Source organism: Branchiostoma belcheri, unplaced genomic scaffold (genome assembly GCF_001625305.1).
Source record: "Branchiostoma belcheri isolate BF01 breed outbred unplaced genomic scaffold, Haploidv18h27 scaffold61, whole genome shotgun sequence".
NCBI lineage: Eukaryota > Metazoa > Chordata > Leptocardii > Amphioxiformes > Branchiostomatidae > Branchiostoma > Branchiostoma belcheri.
Genome location: NW_017804254.1, coordinates 1,205,328 through 1,229,396, shown reverse-complemented (window position 1 = coordinate 1,229,396; position 24,069 = coordinate 1,205,328). Strand labels below are relative to the sequence as shown.

Genomic DNA, 24,069 nt, shown 5'->3' with positions numbered 1-24,069 from the left:
TAATTGGCCAGAGAAGATAGCCGGCTTCTTGGCGGGGCAATGGAGCTTCTCTGGCCGGCTATCTTCTCTGGCCAAAAAATACCCTTTTTAGACCGATTTCTACGATTTATTCACCCCGCAAAAGAAGTCTGGTGAAGACTAACAGTGTGAGTTCAGTGTCCAGCCACCTCTGATCCAGTCACGTACGTTCCTTGTCTCGGTCTGAAGCCACGTGGGAGTCAGGATAAGCCACGTTAGCATTGAACTTTGCCTAATTGAGTCCCAGTGGGAGTTTGTTTACTATCATCATCCTGAACAGCAACATGTGCCCAACTGTGTAATCCTGACTGACGTGGACGGCTTGCGCAGATTCACTTTCTTCAGTGGCAAAAAATTCAATTGCAAATATCACCGAAAATCAACCACATCAGAGGTGTACTGGGAAATAACATAACAGGTTGAAGATGAAAAGTAGCTCACCCTTTGTTAAATACAAATAGTTACGTTCGCGGCTAGTTTAAAGAAATTCACAATCATATTCTTGAATTGAGGCTTTAGGTAATCTCCAAGCAGATCTCTTTCGGTGGCAAGACAGTATCCATTAGCCAGAGAATTCGCCGGCCACCGACGGGGGGTGGGGATATAGTAGCGACAAAAAAAAGGGCCATATATAAAAAGCAAACGATCCCCCCCCCCATCAACCTCTGCTTGGAGAGTAGCTTTAGGAACTACCCTGACACATCGCATATTAGTACAAACATTGCACTAAGTGAATAAGAGTTACATATCCTGTAAAACGCCTTTTCTTATATATTATAAAGGTGTGAAACAGACTGCTCTCAAATCTCCTTGTAAGTGGTTGGAAAAGGGAGTCCAATTTTGCTGTCCCTTGACGGTTTGTAGAGCCTGTCTCACAACGCTGCGTCAGATTCCACAGCACAGGTACTGCATGTAGCTAGCAAATGCCTGCATCAACATGTTCTATATAATAGTGATCGAAAAGTTCTTAAGGATGGGATGTCCGAATCTCAATCGAATCGAGTTGGTCCGCTCAAACAATTCTCTTAGCGCCGCGGACTACATGCTATTCCCATTAATTGATTAAGTGTATGAAAGATTTGCCAGTCACAAATACAGGTACACTATATCTGTCAGTTCTGTGGTGTCCAGTGACAATCATAGTGTAATTGAGTTAGGTTTAATAGACCTACATCCAAGAGCTGCTTCCTGTGTAGTTTCAGTGACGCCGGCTTTTAAAGTTGTTCTCCGGAAGGCGAGAATTACAGCTGATCCTTGCCCGTGAAAGCCCGCGTTCCCTGCAAAGTTTGCGTCGTGCTGACATTTACTTAAGCATTAGCCGCCTGCAGGCATTATTCTACACAGAATCCCGACTAGAGCCGAAATCCTCGGGCGGAGGCGCGTTTGATGTAGTTAAACTTCATTCTGTTGGGCGGGCAAATGTCGGCTGCTAGACTCAAGGCTCCTTGGAGTTTTCCCAAGGTTTCTCAGCTTTCTGAATACCACAGACTTACATCTCTGACAAATGGTGAAGCACACCGACATGTATGCGATAGAAGCTGGCAGTGATTTCTACACGATCGAATCTATTAAAATTTCATCTAATGTCAAGCTTTTCTTCGTTTATATCAGCAAGGCACATACATGTACGTGCCCAGGAATGTAAAAAACGAATCAGCACACCATATATAAGTCATTTATCTTTCTGAGAAGTTATAGGTGCCCTAGTGAATGAGGTAAAAGATTTCTTAAATTGCTAGCAACGCTGAAACAGAAACTGAATGTTTACACCTTCGTCTAGGCGACAAGAGAAAGGCAACAATTTGCATTAAGCCCTTTCTAAAGTGCCATTTACCAAAGCTCACGGCATACGTGTTCGGATAACTCCCCCCTGATACCCCGCCAGGGACTGTAATCTTAATGTCAATAGCCCACTGCGAGTTCGGCATCAACTTACGCAGGAAGACCAAATCACAGTTTGCTTAATGACCAGTTCGCCACCCCGCGACAAAGCCTGTATGCGGCGTCTCCCGCCACTGGCGCCGGAAACTCGGCCCCCTTTGACGTGGGAGAGCTCACTTTGATTGACAGGTGGAAGGGGCGATGCTTCCACACAACCCCCTCAGCCTAATTAACACGGTTTTATAAGAGAAACGAGTTGTCGAGTCGAGTCAGAGGAAAGATTCCAGCGGCTTGGTACAGGTGAGTCGAAGACGTTTCTGATATTTTCTTTCGTTCAGCGTGTGCTTCTCTCTTATACGTCCGGCTTTGTTTCATGCGACTTAGCTTGATTCGTTTCAAGAGTTGAATTTTATCAATTTTTCTGGCGTTTTCTGAGGGTAACATGCTTTCTTTCGTTTCTTTTGTTCATTCTTTTAAAAAAAATCGTCAATATGTGTGTCTTCTCGATCTCGCATTCGTTGCACTGTAACTTAACCTAAAAGATAAACTGTTCATTCCAAAATTCTTTAGTAGAAACGGAAAACAAGGAAAAAGAAGGAAAATACGTTTTTCAGGAAATACAGCTAATAGTTTGTCGATCTAGACGTGTACAGACAGTGTTTGTTGGGGGACAAGCCATGCGTTTTTTTGCTCCTGTTTTTTACGTTAAGTTCGCCCAGCTATCTCTGACGGCTTTCAATGTTAACTATGATATGATTTGGAGTGTCAAAACGCTTCAGGAACAATTGCAAAGTAACAGTAACTACAATTTCAAGACGGGTTTCCGCTGGAGTATACCCTTCGGGGCTTTTGTACACCCCACAACGGGAAGTTCTTACACCAAAGCCGCCTAAGCGCTTCTGGCACTAAATATAATCTGAACACCGCTGTTAGCCATGCTAGTGAATACCAGTATGTATTTACACTACGGGTGCTCCTAAAGTAACTATTGGTAACTGGTGAGGCGCTATTTCTTTACCTGAAATTCGATTCAAACGTTCGTCTATGGGCGCTGTCCCTGGTGCTGAAATTCGTTAAGAACAAATGTGCGCCCTGTCCTTGGTGCTGACTTTCTCTCACAATAACGTTAGTGCATACACACTCTCTCCCTGAATGCCGCTCGCACAAGCGGACTTAACAAGCAATTAGTAAACCACGCTGTCGTATCGTGGACGTAGCTTGCACCGGAACTATTTAGTAGATTAATTATCTAATACTAGTATAGACACCTAGAGGAGATGGGTAACAAGAAGACATGGAAATGAGCACCAAGACAAGCGAGGGGCAGAAGAGAGTGGAAGGCATCGGCCGGCATCGTGGACAGATGTAAGCGGCGATTATAATGATGATGATTATTGAATACACCAAATGCTAGATCTGAGTCTGCATTTTTGTACTAACGGGGTGTTTTGTATGTTCTATCCCAGGTATGATGAAACGAAGGTTACTGGTTGCTGCGCTGCTACTGGTAGCATGTAGTATGGGATGCAGGGGCACAGAGAGAAACATCTTCCTTCCACATGGTGAGTACTATTCGTTCTTTACCGTGATTAAAGCCTCTACATGTACACACTCTCTGCACCATAACATAGAAGCGATGCCAATTCGAGTCCGTATCGAAGTGTACCTGTAAATCGCCTCATGCAGACGATAAGTTTTTTTCGCTTTTTTACGCCCACTAGTAGTATAATTATACAGCTTTTTGTCGTCGTGTCAGCCTGAGCCTTCTTTGCAAAGGATCCCCAAATTTTTACCAGGAAATATGAGATAAACATCAAAACATTTCGCCCAGTAATAATCTAAAATTTGAATTTGATATACTAGTAGTATTTGTACCAGTCTGTTGGGGAAGGACAAGAAAGAGTTAAACTCTTATCCACTCAATAGTTCGTGCGATCTCCCTCCATCCTACTCCCCTAAATGTGTTGTGTACATCACTACACTTTTTGAGTCTCCTACTGCACGTGTTTTAGTCTACCCCTAGCTATACGTACATGTACTAATGTCCAGGCAGATCTAGGCCCCAGCTTTACACGTTTCTCTACATCAGCCTACGAGATCTACGTCCACTTAATTGCTCCATAAAGTCCAACAAGTCCAGCTGAGACCGGATTTAACTAAGCTGTTATTAATTGACTGCATCGCAAAATCCAGGCTGTTGACGCACTTTAAAATCTACCACTACTTCGGCGGACAGGAAGCCGCCAGAAGAGCTACAGGAAGACTTAAGGGTGGTGTCTTATTAAGACTAACCGTGTTAAATATTTACCACTTCGTGGCATTAGAGGTGACGAAAGTTAACGCGCGGGCGGAAGCTGCTTAACACAAACAGCAGGAAGTAGGCAATAAGATAATTCTTGAGGGTGATGCTCTAGGAGGAAAAGGTTTTCTTACCGATTAAATATTTACCATGTTTATGTGTAACGTTGTGTATACACGTCTTATTTCTCAATGAAAAAAGAGAGACAAAAAACTTTACTATCATAATTGTCTCCAACTTGTTTTTCCAAAGAAAACGTTTCAGCTCCATAGGAAATCACACTGAATAGAATGTAGATACACAAGCCAAAAAGCGCAATGTTTTAACCATAGTTTAAAAATAATGGCGTTTATAAATGTTCTTTTTCCTCCATCTTTCTAGGTGCCCGTGAAGATACGGCGAAGGGTGGTGAGGAGCGAGCGGCGCATGACGCGGTCTTCATGCGGGAAGTGTTGGCGCACGGGCCGACCATCGAGGCGCTGGTGCGGTCCACCGTGACCACGGTCCTGGTGGCGACGGGCTGGATGTACCAGATCATGCACGGGAAGGTGCCGGGTCTGGAGGGGGCCGGTCGGCGGGCGCTGCAGCAGGCGAGGCAGCGTGAGGAGGCGTCCACGCTGCGGGACCTCCTCATGTCGTCCAACAGCGCCAGTGCTAGCGCCAGCGCCACCACCGAGCACAACAGCACCAGCACCGCCAGGCAGACCACGGAGACGGAGGTGTCCACGTCGCACACCGCCAGGGCGGGCTGGGAGTACGAGAACGAGCTGCCCGAGTACAACCCCAACTCGTGGTCGGTGTTCGGCAGGATGGTATCCCCGCAGGCGTCCCCGGCCCCGGAGGAGCAGGATGACGAGGCGCCCGGCCACGGCATGCCGGCGATCGCGGAGATGCCGCCCAAGGCAGCGGCCAACCTCAACATGTGGAGCTCCTTCGGGCGGCGCTCGGCCTCCGACAGGGTCCCGGAGAGGACCCGTGACGGCAACCCGGTCCGCTCGTCCTCCGTCAACCCGGCCTTCTTCCTCACGCCTTTCGGGGACCAGACGGACAAGCAGCGGTCCGTCGACGAACGGCCGGTCAAGCAGACCGACCCTGCCGCCTCCCACAAACGGACACCCAACCCGAACGTAGACCCGCCCAACGCCCGACCAACTCTTCAACCTGACTGGACCAAGATTCCGTTCTTCGGGTAGAGGACAGAAGTAACATATGAATTCTAGCTAGAACACTAGAGCATCCCTGGTGTTTGCTTTTACAGGAGAAGTATCGTACAACGACCCGCTGGCGGACAGCGGTAGAATTAATTAAGAGTAGGCCAGAGTGGCATAGTTCAGTCAGCATGAAAACTGCTGAGTCATTAATGAGGGCAGCATGCTATCAGTGATGTTCACAGCCGCACGGCGCTGTGAATGAGAGGCATTATCTGCACCTTACATATAGTTCTTAAGAATGGAGCCGAAGAAACGGCCACCTAAGAGGTTATCACAAGAGAATAAATAAAGATGATTCAATACGGTACACCTGTGAATTGTATGTCATTACTGTTAGCAGGTAGTCTTCTCTCAATCAGAGGTTTACATCACTAAAATCTAACTGCAAATATACTAAATAGATTTCCTGTTAATGTTAGCAATTCTTACTACACTGTACCATAAAGTCAAACAACATGGTAGCGGGCCTAGTTGGCATGGTCACCTAGGGTTGTTTACTCAGAATCTGAAGATTTTGGGTACGAATCCCTGGAGGGCCACACTGTAATGTTGTGTCCTTGGGAAAGGCACTCAACACCTATTTCCTCACTTCAGCTTAGGGATGTCCTCTTGGATGGGACGTAAAGCCAGAGGTCACATGTTTGAGGAGAGCCATGTCTCTGGCACGTTAAAGAACCCACCACACATATCGAAAAGAATAGGTGTCCTCCCAGGTGTAGTTCAAACCTTACAGTCTGGTCTTAAGCAACTTGTACTTACCAGTGCTGTACAATCTGATGTGTAACAAGCATTTTTCTGGTTGTGCAAAACAAAGAAACAAACGTCAGTTGATGATAGGATCAAATTTATTTTTTTCATCCTTTTCCAAATGGATACTAAATCCATACACATCAGTGACAAGCAGATCTGGTACAATTCTAAACAGGACTGGAGGAACAGAACCTAAACTAGCTACTAAAGTGAAAAAATACTCTAGAGGTATTTGTACATAAACTTCCAGCTTTTTAGGTGTCCAGATTTGAATTTACATTCTAATATCTGCTACGAGGGTGGATCAAAAAGTTCTCGGCCTCACCTAGAAAATAAAGGGCAAACTCCTATTCTTTAGTATAACTGTATACTATGATGTCTTACATCACTGCACACAAAAATTCAAATTTCTATATTCATTAGTTAGCACGTGACGCCCCGTGAAAATGGGGCGGGTGAGGGCAAAATCACAAAATGGCCGCAACAGAAGCGTGTGCTGTGATCATGTATATCGATAAAAAGGGATTTCTCGTAAGGAAATCCATGAACACATGGTCAGGACACTTGGTGATGACTCTCCTTCTTATTCAACTATAAAGAAGTGGGTTTCTAGCTACAAGCGCTGCAAGGTGAGCACCAAAGATGAACATATGTCAGGATGCTACAAATCAGCACCATGGACAATCCAGTTGAAGCCATCCATCACATGGTAGTAAATGACAGATGTGAGACTGTCCAACATGTAGCAGAGTCTTTAGCCTGTGTTGTGGCTCTGTTCACAATGTTTTGTCAGACATCCTGGGGATGAGCAACCTGTCTGTAAGGTTGGTGCCTAGAATGTTTTCTGAACATCAGAAGTTAAACAACCTGGACATTTCAAGGAACGAATTCAGTCCAATCCATGCAATTACCTCAAAACATTTTTCACCCAAGATGAGACATGGTTTCACCACTTTCACCCCAAATCAAAACAACAGAACAAACAATGAATGAAGAATGTTTCCCGGCCCCCAAGAAGTTTTATCGAGTTTCATCCGTTGACAGGGGTTTTGTCTCTGTTTTCTGGGACAGCAAGGGAGTAATCATGACTGAATACCTGTGAATAGGTTAAAACATCAATGGGGAGTACTATTTAACAGAATAGCAACAGTTGAGGACAACGATCAAAGAGATAAGGAGAGGAAAGCACCGAGCTGGCGTGATGACAATGCACCTGTCCACACAGCACAGGGGTCAGTGACAGCAGCAAACGAATTTGGCGTTGAAGTCTAACCCCACCCTTCCAATTCATCTGACCTAGCACCCTCGGACTTCTACCTATTTCCTAAACTGAAGTTCCACTTACGTGGTCAACGTTTTTATGGTAATGATGACGTCATCTATGCGGTATAGGCCTATCTGGGGGCTCCAGATTCAACCTTCTTCCACAAGGGGAAAACAAACCCGGAACATCACTGGACCAAGTGCATTGCAGTTAGAGGGGACTATGTTGAAACATAGTGTAAGAAATTTTTTTCTGCCACGACGTTTTCTAGGTGAGGCCGAGAACTTTTTGATCCACCCTCGTAGATGTACATGCATAAAAAATCATTTTCACCCACTTACAGTGTGCAGTCTACAGGACAATTTAATTTAACAAAGGCAAACTAGAATTTCATTTCAGGGAAGTCCTCTTCATACAAAACCTTTAAAACAACATACATACATGTACAGTGGTACACTGTATTGTCCTCTAATATGATATATTTGCAATCCACACAAAACTTGAGAAAAGTTACAAAAAATCAATTCAAACAAGCTGTTTCTACTTCATTCTCTACATCAGGGTACATATTTTTGTATAGGTAACTCTTACAACCATAGGTTACTGTTCTGAGTACATGCACCATAGTACATGTGACTATTTCCCCCCAATACCTCTTAGGTCTGATAATACTTAGATGTTCTGGGATCATACAACAACTTGTACAAAACTTTTCTTGGGACTTAATGGAACTTTTGGCAAAGTTTTTGGGTACCCAAACTTTCTGGACGGGAAATACTGGTTCTTCTCCATAAAGACATTGTAGGTACATTGTATGAGCTCAATGGAAAGCTGGCTGGTGCTAAGTTTAATATAAAGTGCAGTAGTTATCTGTAGTTTTGTGGACAATGGGTGGTAGTCATTCCAACACAGACAGAAGTCAGGCTAGTTTGGCCCCACTAGGAAGTCTCCATTTGTTCTGTGTCTATAGAAACAACAAACACCATCAGTTGGTCATCGCAGGTATTTAGTCAAGAATTGACTACATGTATTATGTAAAGTACATTGTACTTAATGCAAAACGTTTGAACAATCCTCTCATTTAACTCCTATGAAAAATAGTCAGTCGGCTCTGAAGTCAGCTTTCAAAAGTTATATGGCACAAAAAAAATGCTCTTCTATCAAACTATCAAAATTCTGATGATGATGAAAGAAGTGAAAGAAGTAATTGTAAATGCTTTACTTTTGCTGTGGTTTTATTTTACTGTAGAAGGTTCTGTGATGTTTAAATTGCGTTTCAAACAATTCTATAGTACAGTTAGTCATATAGGGGAGACATATTCAAGTTGTGATGACTTTGCAGTGGAGCAAAAATAAAGCCACTGCAAAAGTTTAACAGTCTACAGTTTGTACCTGGTATCTATCAGTATTCTTTTTAAGTTGAAGACCTACCTGTCATCTCATTGAACATGAACTCCTGCTGGTACTCCTTCAGGAACTGTGTGGAGCGCAGCTCGTCCAGGAATAACGAGTACACCCTCTTAATGTCATCAACACTCACTTCAGTACCCTGGGGATCACAGCACAACAGGCTTTAGTCACTCACTTCTTCAACAAACTTATGTCAAAGTTTGTAAAATAGACGGGCATTGGTTCTTTTCTTCATGTTTTACATTTGGATGTGTCCTCACTGATTGGTTCTCTCTCTGCAGCATTGCAGCTGCTAACCAATCAGCAGGCTTGGACAAATTTTTAAATGTGACTGGTAAATGTTACATCAATTACTGTGACTGGTACACGTTACATCAATTACTGTAAAATCAATTTTCACAGGGACTTAATTTCATGGTAGAGGATTCCAGGTGTCTTAAGTTCGTGGTTGAAATAATTCTGTACAGCAGTAATACATTGGGAACACCTATTTGCATTGTCATGATTTCGAGGTACATGTAATTTCTTGGTATTAATCTATTTTTGAATAGACTATTGCTACGTCCTCAGGCCACTGCAAATTCAGGTCTAGCAGTGTTATATTGGAGGAGACAACTGTACCTTTCGTTTGCGACAGACGAGGTTGGCTGCTGTGATGAGTTGGATGGAGTAGCGGAGGGATGTCTCCATGCCTATCTTGGTGAGGATGGTGGTGGCATCATCACTCATCTCCACATCTTCCTCCTCACATCTGGGGAGTGGTGAAGGGGACTTAAGTTAACCTTTAGCATACTTTAAGCCCCCCATATGTATCAGTTGTCAACTTCAGATGACAGTTGGGACATACCCGGTAGGACTTTAACTGTGCTCTTTTTCTTTAATTATGAGAATTTTGTTGCATTTTGACTACTGAAGCTACCTCGTGAACATTGTGGGACTGTAGTAGTATATCATGAAGATTAGTAACGACATTCTTCTGAGCCCATTCATCTGAGCATTCTACATTGCCAATACACTATAGGCTTCATGATTTTCGTTGGATGTTTTGTCCATATTGTTTTTTAATTTTGCCCATTGCAGACAATATCTTTTCCGCCACAACATCTAAAAACTAAAGATGGGATGTCATGCTAAAGGCGTGAATACAACATTAAACAAGACGTCCTGCCGAACTGCTATGCACAGTACATTACGGGTTTCGCGCAGGGTCTTTATTTTTACATTCTGCTGACCTGCTACTTTACCCTAGTTTACTGTAAAATATTTTACCAAAGGTTCTCCTGCCTACCTGATGGTGAGGATCTGTCTGATCTCCTTCTCGGAGTACGGTGAGGTGGACACGATGAGCAGTCTGTCCAACAGGTCGATGGGGATCCCGTGGGGAGACTTGTAGTTGGTGCCACGGATCCTACAGGGTACAGGGCAGGGCAAGTTAGAAAAATAAAGACACAAAAATTTTGCAAAAAATATTTATCTAAAACTATCTGACAACCAATCTGATGCCTACCGAGGCTAATCTGTCTGTGTGCCAAAAGCACACTACGGATCTGGTGCGCCAATGTGCCAACATCTGCACATTTGCCACCAAGAGCCGTAAAAAAAAAGATGAATTATTATAAATATGTTTGGGTGATTGCAGACAGTGTGTTTACCTGGTGATGCCCCTGTTGGTGGCCATGATGAGGATAGGAGCCATGTCGTTCTCCAGGGCACGGTTCAGGAAGGAGAAACACTCAATATCCAACATGTGCACCTCATCTATAAACAGAACCTACAAACACAGAAGGACGGTGTTGGTACAGCCTATACATGTACATCATACATGTAGGTGGCATGTACAGTACATAAAACAGAGCTCAAAATACTTTTTTCTGCATGCCTGCACTAGTGTGGGTAACATTGGAATTTACAATGTACCTGCACCACTCAGAATTTAGGAAGCACAGATCACACTAAAATCTGTTCAGAAACCATTGCCAGTATTTCTTTTACACTTCAAATAGGTGGTAACATTCAATGCAGCAAATAAAAATTCATATACCCCTACATTTATTCAAACCTGGTACATGGACCAGTGCAAGTAGACATCAGAAATACAATAAACAATAAGTGAGAGTTTTGTACCATGGATTTGTTTTCTATGAAGTTGTTCTTGCGCTTAAAGTTTAAATATACATGTACTCCTCTGAGACTTTTAATTCTCAACTCCAGACATCATCACTACTATGTGTTACATAATACAATATGACTTCTAGTGCCCATTGGGTTGGACAAAAGGCACATTTTTACATGTACATCTCAGCAGTACATATTCCTGTTGGGAGATTATAATCATACATGCATGCACCTAAAATAGCACAGGTAATACAAGCATTTTGCCGAGCCCTTTCCCTTGGCACGTTTCCAATTTTTCTGAACTTTCCCAAATCCGCAGGAATCTATAAGTGTTGTAAGCATGTGTAGAAAAAGGGCAGAGTACCAGGCATTGTAATCTTGGAGTTGTACATGACTTACACTAACACATCTAATCCATTACCTAAATATGTCCTGCCCTTTGTACCATATTCATACCCCCAGGGGACCGTGACAGTCATGAGAAATTAGATCAGCCAAACTCAATCAATTCTTACAAGGCAGCGAACAATAACAATCAATTAAGAATGCTTCTCAATCGGCGAAAATTAATCTAGTCCCAGCAGTTCTATATTAATTTTGTAGTTGGGCCACATGGATTTAATAATTTGGTTATGAAATAAGCGCCTGAAAGATTCATGTAAGGGCAGTGGTTCATGTAAGATAATGTATTGTTATACACTTCTCAAGTAGTCCCAATTGAAAACACAGAACAACTCTTTTTTATTTCCAGTAGCAAACTGTTAAACTTTGTTCATCAGACAAGGTACATGTGTGTGTACATGTATTTGGGATATTATGGGGTAATCCTTACATTCATATTGTAGGCAATACATAGTCGTACACAACTTAATATGTGAGTTCCATTTCCAATTGAATTTGCAACTAACTGACAAAATGTGAGTTCCAAAATTTTAGTAGTATTGATCTTTTCCCATCCAAGCTTGAATCTGTATCCCTATCTTTCATTGAAATAATCTATCAAAGTACAAACTCCTCACCCACGTGACTGTCTCTGGGGAAGAACAGACCAGTAATGAAAATTTCCGCACCCTTTGGACGGTGATTAGTTGGCGTGTCATGTCAAATTAATGTCGAGTACATGGAGCTAAAGTTATCACTCCAATGGGGAAGTGCACATTTCCGAAAAGGGGGAAGACACCAATAGATGAACAAATATCTTACATTTAATTCAGCATCAACTTCCTGGCAGCCAGCTAACAACAGTAAATACAGAGCTTTTGGAAGTTTCTTCAAAAAGAAAAGTGTGCTTCCAACATTTTTCTCCTTTGTTTGATTATCATTATTAATCATGTCTCCCTGTGTGTGCAGTGGTATGACCCGATGTTATTCGTGACAGAAGAATTGTGATTAGTTTTGCTGCGAGCACAATCAGTGCCATGAAATGAGCCGACACAATCGGTTAGTACAACAGTGTGTCACGACTTCCCCGTACCAGCAGCAGAGTCATATGTTAGAGTGTTCTGGGAAAAAGGTTACGACATTCAGTTTGAAACTGAGCAACAGTGCATCAGATAAGGTTTGTATTTCCAACTTTATATTTTTACATCAGATAGAAATATTGTTCATAAACAATGCTTTACTACAGCTTGTCATTACAAAGATTTTATTTGTAAGTTTATAGTCCATCTGAATGTGGAATTACGCTGGTTCAACTTATTGCTGAGCCAAAAAAGTGGTGATCTTTTCACATAGTGAAGCCAACTTGTGGCAAAAAAATATCCAATCATTGCTGATGGACAGTTATTACTATAACTACAAATATGGAAATTATTCCAACTCCCTTTTAGGCTGTTTTTTTAACAGAATAAAACCATTTATGATCATTTTTTGCTGACTTCTACAGTTTGAAACTTCCATGTACCCTGATGGTACAGCAAGCATCCAGGATGACTAGGCTGTTCCCACTGCTGCTCTGTTCTACACTGCTGTCCCTGCCCACAGCCCTCTGCTGTCCTGAAGGCTGTGAATGTCTGGTCAGCCTGGTGAACTGTCAGGCCGCGGGGCTGTCCTCCATGCCAACAGACCTGCCGGTCGACACTGACCACCTGGACTTCACAGAAAACAACCTAACCTACATCTATGCAGTCACCTTTAAACAGCTACCACAAGTGCAGCAACTCTACTTGGCTGGGAACAAAATTGCAGGAATTGAATTCCGTGCATTATCCATGCTTAAACACTTGAAAATACTTGATCTGAGACACAACAGGTTAACAGAACTACGGGAATACTACTTCACAGGGCTGAGTAAACTGCGACAGTTATTTCTTGTGGGGAACAACATCACAAGGGTGGATACGATGGCATTCAGCGGACTGTTCAGGATCGAAAAAATCTACCTCGGGAAAAACCGACTGACGACTTTTCCCTGGACTTCCCTCTTCCTGCTACCCATGCTGGAGCAGCTGGATCTGACAGAAAATAGAATCCAGATTCTGGATCCAAAGATTCAAAACATGCCTCAAGCCGACGCATTTTTCCTGCACGACAACCCATACAAGTGCAACTGTCAGATGAGGTGGTTTGGGGGGTGGCTGAATTCTGGGGTAGTGCCTCAAGGAATGGACGCCTACCGTCACTTGTACAAATGCTACCTTCCCGAGAGTTTGCGCCTCCACAAAATTGCCTCTCTAAAACAGGAGGACTTCTACTGCGCTCCGCCCGTACTGACTGTTTATTCCAGGATGGTTGTGGTGGAGAACGGGATGCCAGCTTCGCTCTGCTGTCACATGACCAGTGGGTCTCCCACGGATGTTCAGTGGTTGACAGCACACAACATCACAATCAGCGGGAATACATCTGTGGGACGTATACGGGCCCAGGGAAACTGCTTACACATCAAGTCTGTGATTGATATGGATGTTGGTGAGTACGTCTGCACGGTGACAAACCGAGGTGGAACTGTCATGGCATCCCTGTCCTTGGGCATAGGGCAGCCAAGAACCGAGCAGTATAACATAAACGCAAACAAGACTAGGGAAGAGGAAGAGATGTCAGTCACTATTGACCGTACAGAACTCTTCATCCTCTGTGGATTTAGCTCAGGTTCACTGGTGTTTGTGGCAATGTACTTGTTTATAAAGTGGCCCAACGTCGGGCCGTGTAAGTCCAACATGGCCCCTCACCATCCCCCCGCCATGGCAGCATTGGTTGCTTCCAGTAGTATCACGGGCAATGCTGTGGTGTTGGCAGATACCAAGCCAGGCCACAAACAGGGGGGGACAGATGGAGGGGTGAATAAGAAGGTTAAAATAGTGGAGCCAGGGGAGAGAGCCTGTGGTCAGATGGTTCCTTCCAAAGAGAAGATTCGCTCCACAAGTCTGGTATAACTTAGGGAGTATAGCCAGTGCAGTGGAGAAACTAAGTCATCTCAATATTTAGTGTGTAGAACATTCTTTACATCAATGTACAAAGAGTGCAACAGCATACATGCAACTGAAACTGCAGACAAAAAACAATACTGTCAGTAAGTTTTGTGCCATGTTGCAAGTAGACAAACATATATGTTTTGTAGAATATTTAAACTTATAGGGTTGTTCATGTACATGTACAATTTGTAAGGTTCTACATCTGAAATATCAACTGTAAAGGACATATTGGATGCTACTTGAAATGTCTGACAGTTTTCAAAATCTATCCAGTTATTTGTATGTGTCATTACCTGGATGTCGTTCATTGACATATCAACCATAACCTTATAAAAATTTGGTGATTGAGTTGGGAAATTTTGACTTGGGAGCAAGTATCATGCAAAAATTACAGATAATGCAGTACTTGAATAACATACGGGCTGCCTTTCCAGAGTAGCAGCTGCTAAAAGTCAAACCTGTATGTAAGGCTACAACATTAAGTGCTATGCATTTAGTACAACATATACTGGCTTAGATAACTTAAATACAGACTCACAGTAAGGCTTTTAAGTGCACTGGGAGCAGGCTTAGGGGATCAGATGTTCACCACCACCTTTTCAAGCCCTTAATCTTTTATATGTAGAGATTTAGCAGCAAGGCAGGGTAATATTTACAGAAAGTAATGTTTTCGTTCTGAGATACGGAAAAAACGGTTGACCAAAAAGTGTACTGAGAAACTAGTTGTATGGACATAAGCTGGTTTGAATGTATACACACTTTGGAGTTTTCTTGGAACATTTTTTTGTGTGTGACTTAATAAATTGCCGGTGGAATCCACCTGTCGACACTGATATTTTACGAGTAAGCAAGAGGCAAGTAGACTTATTTTGTGACTGCAATAAGCCTAGCTGAAGGGACTCAGTCTGGGTGGCCTATGCCATGGCTACCTTTACTGACTACAACAGCCTTCATGTTTGAACCCACATTTCTTACTCTATTTTACAGCAGGGCAGAAACTACCATCTGCATTATGCACTTTGGTGAAGGTAAAATTGAAGCTGTGTGCAGGTATTTCTGACCTGCATCAGTCAATGTATTGGGTTTATATATGTACTAGTATGTGTATGTGGATTTTCATTGCTATATCATATATTATTGACTGTTACCGCCATTGAAGTATGACTATGAGAAATAATGGCAATGGTTTCTGAGCAGTTTTTAGTATGATCCATAGATTCCATACTGTCTAAATGCGGAGCGGTGCAGGTAAAATTTGTCTTACTGGTGCAGGTAATTTTCAATGTCTGAGCCCTGTAGTGCACTTGCTCCAGGAGATTATAAAAAAGTGTGAATCAGTAGCCAGTGATGTCGATAAATGACACCACGTCCCTTCTGTCCCTAGAGGCCTCACAACAATGATCAATCTGTACAACATCATCCCCTGGCAAAATTCATTAACTCTGTAGGCCAAACTAGCTAAATAACCTGTTTCTAACTCTCCAGTCAGGAGTTTGGGGGAAATAAAGCTTTGACTGTATGACTGTATTACCAAATCAGAAAATAAAAACTTATGCCTTCAACGTTTTTATGACTTGCAATTGCTGTTACCTTTGCATACTGTCAAACCTGGAACAAATGACCACCACTACATAAAGACAACCTGGCCAATGTGACCACTTTTATGGTGGTCCCTTAGATAGGTTTTCCCATTGACACAAGCATTAAGAATCTTGTCTATACATGATTAAGTGACCACCTATTCACATAGACAAGATTTCATGTCCCCAGAGTGGTCTTCTTGGCCAGTTTCAACTGTACCTCAAATCTGTCTCTCAATGCAATTCTCAGCTTTAGCAGAACATGTTTCAATATCACAAACTCTATTATATAATTAAACTCTATTAATATTACACAATCTATTATTCCCAATGACTCATAAGAATTGCTTGACGGTGAAATAACCTAACTCACCCCAGGTACGATGTCAGCCTTCCCCTCCTCTCTCCACTCTGCCACTTTGGCATTGATCTGTTCCCTGACTTCACTCTTAATCTCACCAGTGTCACCTGAGCAATGGAAGAGTTGGGAGAAAATGTCAGGAATGGTTCTTATCAAGATTAGATTAGAAGGCTTAGCTGAAGTATAATCTTCCAACAGTTCTCATTATACCGGGTAAGTACTTTATTACTCGACCCCTCATCAAAATTTTGAAAATTTGCATTCAACAATTTTTCACTTGTTGCCTAATGGATGCTCTAGACTCAAGTGTCAATTTCAACTATCCCTGACAACTTGAGGCTCAGCAAAATTAATCATCAAAATCAATATCATACAAAAAGGGTCTCTTTAACTCTAGAACCCTGTATGGATCAATCTAAAAATGAGTGTAGACATGTGTGCCCCCTTGTGAGATGATAGTGTACTGCGGACATAACAATTGTTGTTCTGCACATACTGTACCATCTATATAGCACCCTGTATATTAGGTACGATTTGGGGATATTTCTTGTGCAACACATCACACCGCAGCGAAACGCAACTAATGCGAAGGTAACTAAAATTGGGGGTCTATGATCTAATTAAGACATGAAATTATTGAAAAATATGTGCCAGGAATGCCAGCAGGACAAGGTTTAATGCACAGAAAATATTTCATCATCCACTTCTTTGCCTTGTCACTTTTCAGACTGTTAAGCTGCTTCGCGCATTATAAGCCATACCTCTAGAGTTGGGCTCTTTTGGAAATCAGCCCAATTTGACTGGAGCGTCTATCCATGTAAATAAACAAAGATTTGACTGCTTGACATTTTCAAAATCATATCCAGTTGCTTGTCAAAATGAGTAACTGCTTTTTGGCGTAAAGATTTGACTGCTTAATTGAAATGATACCGTACCAGAGAAGAGTGCAAGGAAGCCCTGTGTGCGACTGTTGATGACGTCGATCTCGTGGAGGGTAACGGTGTGGACCACTTCTTTTCTCTTCTGAAGCTCTCCCTCAGGACACTGCACAAACTTGGTCTGCGGCCCCATGGCGTCGTAGTCCCGCGCTCGTGTGAAGGAGCGGCCCAGCTTGGTGATCTTGCCCGTGGCTTTGTCAATGGTGATGATGTCACTGTGGGAGTACATAATAAACATTGAGTGAGCTTACTGCTGGTGATACTACTGACTTCTTCTAAGTTTACCTGTGCTAAAGGATGTACAAAGCTCTTGCTGTACAGGTTTGACTTCTGTTACCAGGTAAAGCTGTGCAAAGTAACATATAACAAGAAAACCTGTCAATTCACCATTAAATCAGAAAGGATATGATCAAGTTAAAATCTCACAAATCTAAATGAATCATCACTTCCAAAGAAAATTGATGGAGAAGCAACCGAAAATTTGAGGTGAGCTGTCTTTGCTGTGTTGATGTAAAGTATCACTAAAACTTCGCTAAGGTGAAAATCTTGGTAAATTGCATTGGCCACTTTGACTTCTCAACATTTACCCTGCTGCCACTTTCTCCTTGGTGAGAGATTCAATCATCTTGGTACCAAGGTCGTAGATGGTCTCCATCTCTGTAGTTTTCAAGGTCAACTTTCCAACCTTGGCTCCCTATTGGTAAACAGCAAACAAATACATGTAAATACAGGTAACAGTTTCTGTATTTTCCATCTGTGAGTAAAACTTTCTTCCTCCAATCTTACCTCAAACTATATGTTGAATTTGCAATACCGTAACAACAATGTTTTTATCTTGTGATTACATGAACTTCTGTCTATCAATATAACAAGAACATACTATGATTATAGTATGAAATTCAAGTAGGATAAAGAAGTCACAGGAGATTCTCAACATACTGTTCCTGTTGCTGGTCTGTCAATCTGTACCTCCACCACCTCTCCTTCAATTATCTCTGTCTCCTCCCTAAACAAAAACATAAAAAGCAAGGTTATACCCATATCCATTTCAGTTGTTGAATCTCTACTACTAGTACAGTATTACGATAAGGTGACAAACACTTAACTCTATTCCATACTTCTAGAGTTTACAGTGTTAGAAATAACCATCTGCATTTTGCAGAGACATTTTCAATAGTGCAGAAGAAAAATCAAGCAACCTGCAATTTTGCAGATTGAAAAAATCAGCCTCAATGGTGTTTAAGAACTTTTGTGTTTACTACTGACTGACTCTATATTATACAAGTAATTTTGCATGCATTGTTTAAATTCCATTTAAAAGATATGGCGATATGCAATTTTGTATGTGCCATGGGTTTAGATCCGGACTTTTAAGTGTGTATTTGCAGAAAGTATTTCCCAATTGCAGAACAAAATTTTGACATTCTGCAATATTGCAGAGCACTGAAAGAAAGTATCTCTACCACTGGTTTACTATGACGGATCATTTTATACATTCTCCTCTTGAATGTCAGAGTTATACATGTCTGTTGTTGTGTTTTAAAAACGTTGCTGTCTTACTTGATTCTGATGCCGATGGACTTGCGGAAGGCCTGAGTCAGGGCCTCTGTCTTACTCATCTCCAGGGAGAAGATCTCACTCCCAGCCATGGCAGTGAACGGTGTGTCCTGTCCCAGGGCCTGGGCCATACCTGTAGTACAGCCACATACAACTCTTGTGAAAATGTTTTTATATTCTGCTACAGTAAAAACTACTAACATGTCATATTGTAGATGATGTAGCTACTATAGTACTAAGAAACATAGCACGTTTTCTGCCCATAGTTTTTAGCCTTTTCCTGCAGAAGTAGCCTTTGGCACCAATTTTGCAATGCTTAGAGGGTAATATAGGCAGCAGGAAGAAGGTTAAGACAAAGAATAGCTTATTAGAGGGAAAGTCTTCAGTGCTTAGTAGGGGCACTAGCCTAGTTAAATGACTGACCAATTGGCCCATGGTAGCAAGAGGTAGTGTAACACAGTCAACCAAAGGAAGAGAATCTGTATAGATCTAAACTTTCTTTGATAATAAGAAGAGAAAAGGGAGCCTATAATTTGTAGAAAAGGGCAATCTAGAGGGTTTCTTACCCATAGCTATTGCTGTCTTGCCTGTTCCTGGCTGTCCACCAATCAGGACAGCACGACCAGCAATCTTTCCTTCCTATGAGAAAAACATGAAGATGGTGAACTGTACGTATGTACTTTCATCTGTTCATCTAAATTATACTCATATACAGAATGGAACATGGAATCATTCAATGAAAATCTTTGAAATTAATTACAGAGATAACTTTCAGAAGTAGCCACAATATCCATACCTTAATCATTTCCAGAATGACCCCAGCTGCCCTACGTGCGGCCAACTGGCCCACCATGCCCTGGGACACCTGTTGGAACACATCAGAACACACATGTAAACAAAAGTTTTGAAAACTAATACAATTTGAATATAAATGTACAATGTATATTGAAAAAAAAAGTCCAATGAAAAGGTAACAACTCATGAAAGACAACTTATCACTCACACATGAATTCTGAAAAGGCAATTGATATCAAGCCAACAAGGTTTTATGAAGCAATGAATGTACATTTTTATTTTCTATACATTGCTAAAATACATGGTGTGGAGCTGTATATCGTACATGTATTCTAAGTAAAGTACATGAGTGTACATTACCTGTCGTGGTTCCAAGGCATCGTCTAATCCCAGGCCACGGATGTGAGAATGTGCACCTGTAACAAAATGTATGGAATGCCATAATCTGCACAAATCTACTGATACATTTGTACATGTACATACATCTCACACACATCATATCATACACTAACTTAAAGAGAAACAGTCCTTAAAACCAAAAGATTTTCAAAGAAATACAAACGTTAATGATACTTGTAAGTTTGAATGAAGTTCATCAAAAGTTTGTCGCCATTTCATGGTACAATTATCATATTATTGACGGACAGAACCAGCTGGTTGTCTTTCAAACTGCCAATCCCTTTCCAAAGCTTTTGAAAAATCTTCTTTGTCATCCTGCAACACAAAAGTCTGTAAATGCTTAGAGTTCAACATTAACATTAACATGAATTATTTCTACCTACCAATGCGCTCGATTCTTGTCACCTCCCGAACCTCCTGAACTTTAGCTGCTGCTTCCTGTGAAGGGTTAAATATACATGTATACGTCTTGCTTCAAATACAGTACAGAACATCTCTGCAAATACATGTACTTATTAATATAAATTATAATAAAAATAGTCACTTGATGTTGAAACTTTGGAGAATGGATCACCTAATTATGTACATGGGTTACTTCAATTCAAATGTACTTCCTGTAGCCTACTCAAAGGGCTGTCACCCTAAGACTCAGTTACTAAGAGATAGTTGCAAAAACCTTAATGTATTTCAAACTTGTGAAATTATGAATTATTCTCCTACATAGACATGTGCTGTGATATAAGTTTCGTTATAAAATTCCATTTACCAAATAGTTACGTAAAGATTTTATATAGGGTGGATGATGTTAACGTTTGTATCCTCAGTAAAGGCGAACATATATTTCGGGACTGCTGCAACACCCCATGGCATCCTTCAGCAGGTGGTTTATAGAAACTACAGAACTGGCGGTATAAGTCGCCCCCCTCCCCACCATGCGGTCCGCCGCGCCAACATACACAAACACTCTCCCAGACAAATCAAACCACGTTTACACTGGCAATTGAGGGTAAAACTTATTCACATGGATAAATGTGCATCGAATAGCACGGACTAATCTGTATACTCTACAAGGGGCGCCACAGAAGGATGGAAAAATCTAGAAGCATCTTTGTAAAACTCACCGACGCCGCCATTTTCCCACAAGTCTCACGGCAACCGCTCTCGTTCCCAGACTTTCAGACGAGACGACAAAAATCTACGGGAGCCGCCATCTGTATGCTCAAATATATCAAATACATAGAAAACTAATGATAATAAAAGAAACATAAAATTGAAAAAAAATCGTTCTAAAATAAAATTTAACCCTACAATCATCTTTAACTGCTCAAAATAAATTAATGCCTCATTCACCACCCCTTGAAAATCATGGTATAGTCTCAGATACTCTGGGATCAAGCTTTTCCTCCAGGGACATATACTGCAGAGGATGGGGAGAGTCCGAGAGACACAGGCAGAATTTTAGATTTTTAAACCAACTCAGAACTGTTTAAAGTACATCCACCATGTCTATGGACTAAAGAATATGATATCTGAGGAGGAGGATAACATTGTCAATACACCCTCAAGTTCAAGAGGGATCATGTGAATGATATTGAATTTCAGCTATTTCATTTGGACTTTGTTGTTTATTATAACAGTTCATACTGTAGTGTATGAAAGATGAGGTACGTATCATTTGTGGAACACCTGCAGCTGGAGTTCTCAGGGAACCTCATGCCTCAGGCCATGGTGCTGGGGGATGTGGACAATGACCAGGTACAAATGTAAAACCATCTCATCAATGTAAGTGTAACAAAGTAATTACTAGTATGCCAAGGAGGTTGGTTATGCGCAATCTTCTAGTAATCCGATCATTATTGGGCTAAGCTGTATGCAAGAAGAGGAAAAAAGGTAGATAAAACTTAAGCCAGGTATGGGTAAAACAAACTATTATTGCAATGTCAAACTGAATACAAAGTAATTGGCACACTTGTAAATAATGTACGGACAATGGCTTTGAGAGATAACATACTTCTAGCATGTACTTCCTTAAATCTTTGAGTGGCCCAGGTGTAGGAAATGCTTACATTTCAAGATATTCACACAACATTCTGTTAATGTCAGAACAACTGTTAATGTCTCACTGCTTGGAAATGTGACTTAAGCATAAACAAGTGTTTTCAACATCCTTAGGATAACGAGTTGGTGGCTGGAAATGTGAATGGACAGCTGATGGTGTTTAAAGGTGCTGACACCACGCCATGGAGGGTGGCTTCAGGACTGGGGATGGTCAGTAGAAATATATGCACACAACTTGATTTTAAAATGTTTATGTTGTTGCAGTGGATGGAACTTCTGTTAACTTTCCCTGCATTGGTTTAACTTGAATGTAGCGTGTGTATACAAAGTTGAGTGGTTAACGACCTTGCCTGTGGACCAAGAGGTTGGGGGTTCAATTCCCAGCTGTTGGCATAATTTGTATTTGCCTGACATGCAGGTTCCAATCCTTTGGATGGGACGTTAAGCCATGGTTTACTGTTCATTGTGCTTGTCTAAAAGAGCTAGGGGAACTTCCCTCAGGCTGGTACAATGAACCTGTAAATACTGCAGTACTAATACTACATAGTGTCTGTCTTCTCTGTCACGACCAGTGGAAGATTAGCTTTTCAGTGAGCTAAACAGGTTTGAGATCACTTTCCATAATAGTCTGACTTATTCTCTCCCCACAGACCTCGTGTGCTGCAGTGGGTGATGTGTGCAATACTGGCAAGGTGAGTACATTTGTAATCTCAGTCAGAACCTATAGTAACATCCCGGTACAACATGCAAGTCTAAATGACAGCTGGACTGTCAATCTTATCTGGAGAAACTAAAAACAACTCAAACCTGTAGCAAGTTATGATAATATGCAATCCTGTACTGCTGTAGCTGTTGGAGGTACTAGTACATGTACCATCAAATTACCATGAACCCGCTAGGATTGTACATGTTTATTTATTTGTTTATTTTTTATTTTATTTATTACAATTAACCACATACATAATATACATGGAGGGCATGGTGGGACAGGTGCACCTAAGTGCACCTTTTCAAGGCCACCATGCCCACAAATAAATAGACAATGTGCATTTGAAAAAATACAAAACAGTGATACTATTTTGTATTATCAGTCTTTTTAAACCATTGATACATAAAATTTCATGTGTTTCAGAATGTGATTATGACGCTGAGTGCTGAAGGCTGGTGCCATGTCTTCTCCATAGAACATCATGAGAAACAGGTAATTTAAGGTCTGCACATATACCAAGGAAGACAAGTTGAAAATCAAGAATTTGAAGCTCCTTGAATATACTAAGCAGGGTTGTCATTTCACTGACATGCCCGAACTGTATAGATAATTCTTCTGAAAATGGCAGCGCTTTTCAAAACAATGCAAATTTGTAATGATAAATCTGTTTGATCATACACATATAAGACCTTCATATTTTACTGCATATTTGGAATTAAAGTATATTTTGATATTAATGTTGCATGAATGATATCTGTCTGCAGAATGAAGATGATGAGAAGGACAAGGAAGCAGCGTTGTCACAGGAGAAAGCAGGACCAGAGGAAATGACACCTGTATATCAGCAGCTGTTAGCTGCCAACGGGCAAGCTATTGTCATAGCTGACATTGGTAAGGGCATTTTATTGTCATATTTCACCACAATTGTTGTACAATTCAGTCTTAACTATAATTCCAGAAATGTCACATTTATGTTTCATACTTCTTCTTCTTTCTTTAAACAACCTCCTTCGTCTTGTCGAAGATTACATGTATGTCATTCAAGTGTGTACTGCGCAAGGGTGGGTGGGGTAATGTACTGAGGAAATGGAGATTTCAAGGGGGGATTACAGCATGGACTTGAAGTCCTCTAAGTTGCTACTAAGAGCAATGTGAGCCGGCAGGCTGTTCCACTCTATGATTGTTCGTGGAAAGAAGGATCTCTCTCTATACTGTGACCTTAATATTACTTGACATACATATGGTTACTCAAAGGCAAATAGCATGACCCACATGCAAGCTACTGGTATTATTAATTACCTTTGCACAGTCTTG

The 24,069-nt window shown here is 41.5% G+C and overlaps 4 protein-coding genes across 4 annotated transcripts in view; 3 read left to right on the top strand and 1 right to left on the bottom strand.

The window, feature by feature from the left end:
- The first annotated feature begins 2,153 nt into the window (after positions 1-2,153).
- LOC109482922 lies at positions 2,154-5,710 on the top strand. The gene is made up of 3 exons (XM_019785816.1): positions 2,154-2,199; positions 3,366-3,461; positions 4,580-5,710. The coding sequence occupies exons 2-3, from the start codon at positions 3,368-3,370 to the stop codon at positions 5,389-5,391; spliced, it is 906 nt and encodes a 301-aa protein (XP_019641375.1). The 5' UTR covers positions 2,154-2,199; positions 3,366-3,367; the 3' UTR covers positions 5,392-5,710.
- Positions 5,711-7,731: 2,021 nt separating this feature from the next.
- LOC109482893 (ruvB-like 2) lies at positions 7,732-21,172 on the bottom strand. The gene is made up of 15 exons (XM_019785777.1): positions 21,110-21,172; positions 20,372-20,426; positions 19,950-20,005; positions 19,591-19,659; positions 19,361-19,433; positions 18,798-18,927; positions 18,177-18,243; positions 17,825-17,931; positions 17,235-17,452; positions 16,312-16,406; positions 10,486-10,604; positions 10,122-10,241; positions 9,455-9,584; positions 8,855-8,972; positions 7,732-8,387 (listed from the first exon to the last, which is right to left on the bottom strand). The coding sequence occupies exons 1-15, from the start codon at positions 21,119-21,121 to the stop codon at positions 8,362-8,364; spliced, it is 1,395 nt and encodes a 464-aa protein (XP_019641336.1). The 5' UTR covers positions 21,122-21,172; the 3' UTR covers positions 7,732-8,361.
- On the top strand, positions 12,194-14,520 carry LOC109482891 (leucine-rich repeat-containing protein 24-like). The gene is made up of 2 exons (XM_019785768.1): positions 12,194-12,506; positions 12,834-14,520. The coding sequence occupies exon 2, from the start codon at positions 12,856-12,858 to the stop codon at positions 14,317-14,319; it is 1,464 nt and encodes a 487-aa protein (XP_019641327.1). The 5' UTR covers positions 12,194-12,506; positions 12,834-12,855; the 3' UTR covers positions 14,320-14,520.
- Positions 21,173-21,603: 431 nt separating the features above from the next.
- LOC109482896 (integrin-alpha FG-GAP repeat-containing protein 2-like) overlaps positions 21,604-24,069 on the top strand; it is a 7,147-nt gene continuing 4,681 nt past the window's right edge. The window contains 5 exon segments of the mRNA XM_019785780.1: positions 21,604-21,743; positions 22,161-22,256; positions 22,697-22,738; positions 23,179-23,247; positions 23,520-23,646. Coding sequence (XP_019641339.1) covers positions 21,648-21,743; positions 22,161-22,256; positions 22,697-22,738; positions 23,179-23,247; positions 23,520-23,646 — 430 coding nt within the window. The 5' untranslated portion in view covers positions 21,604-21,647.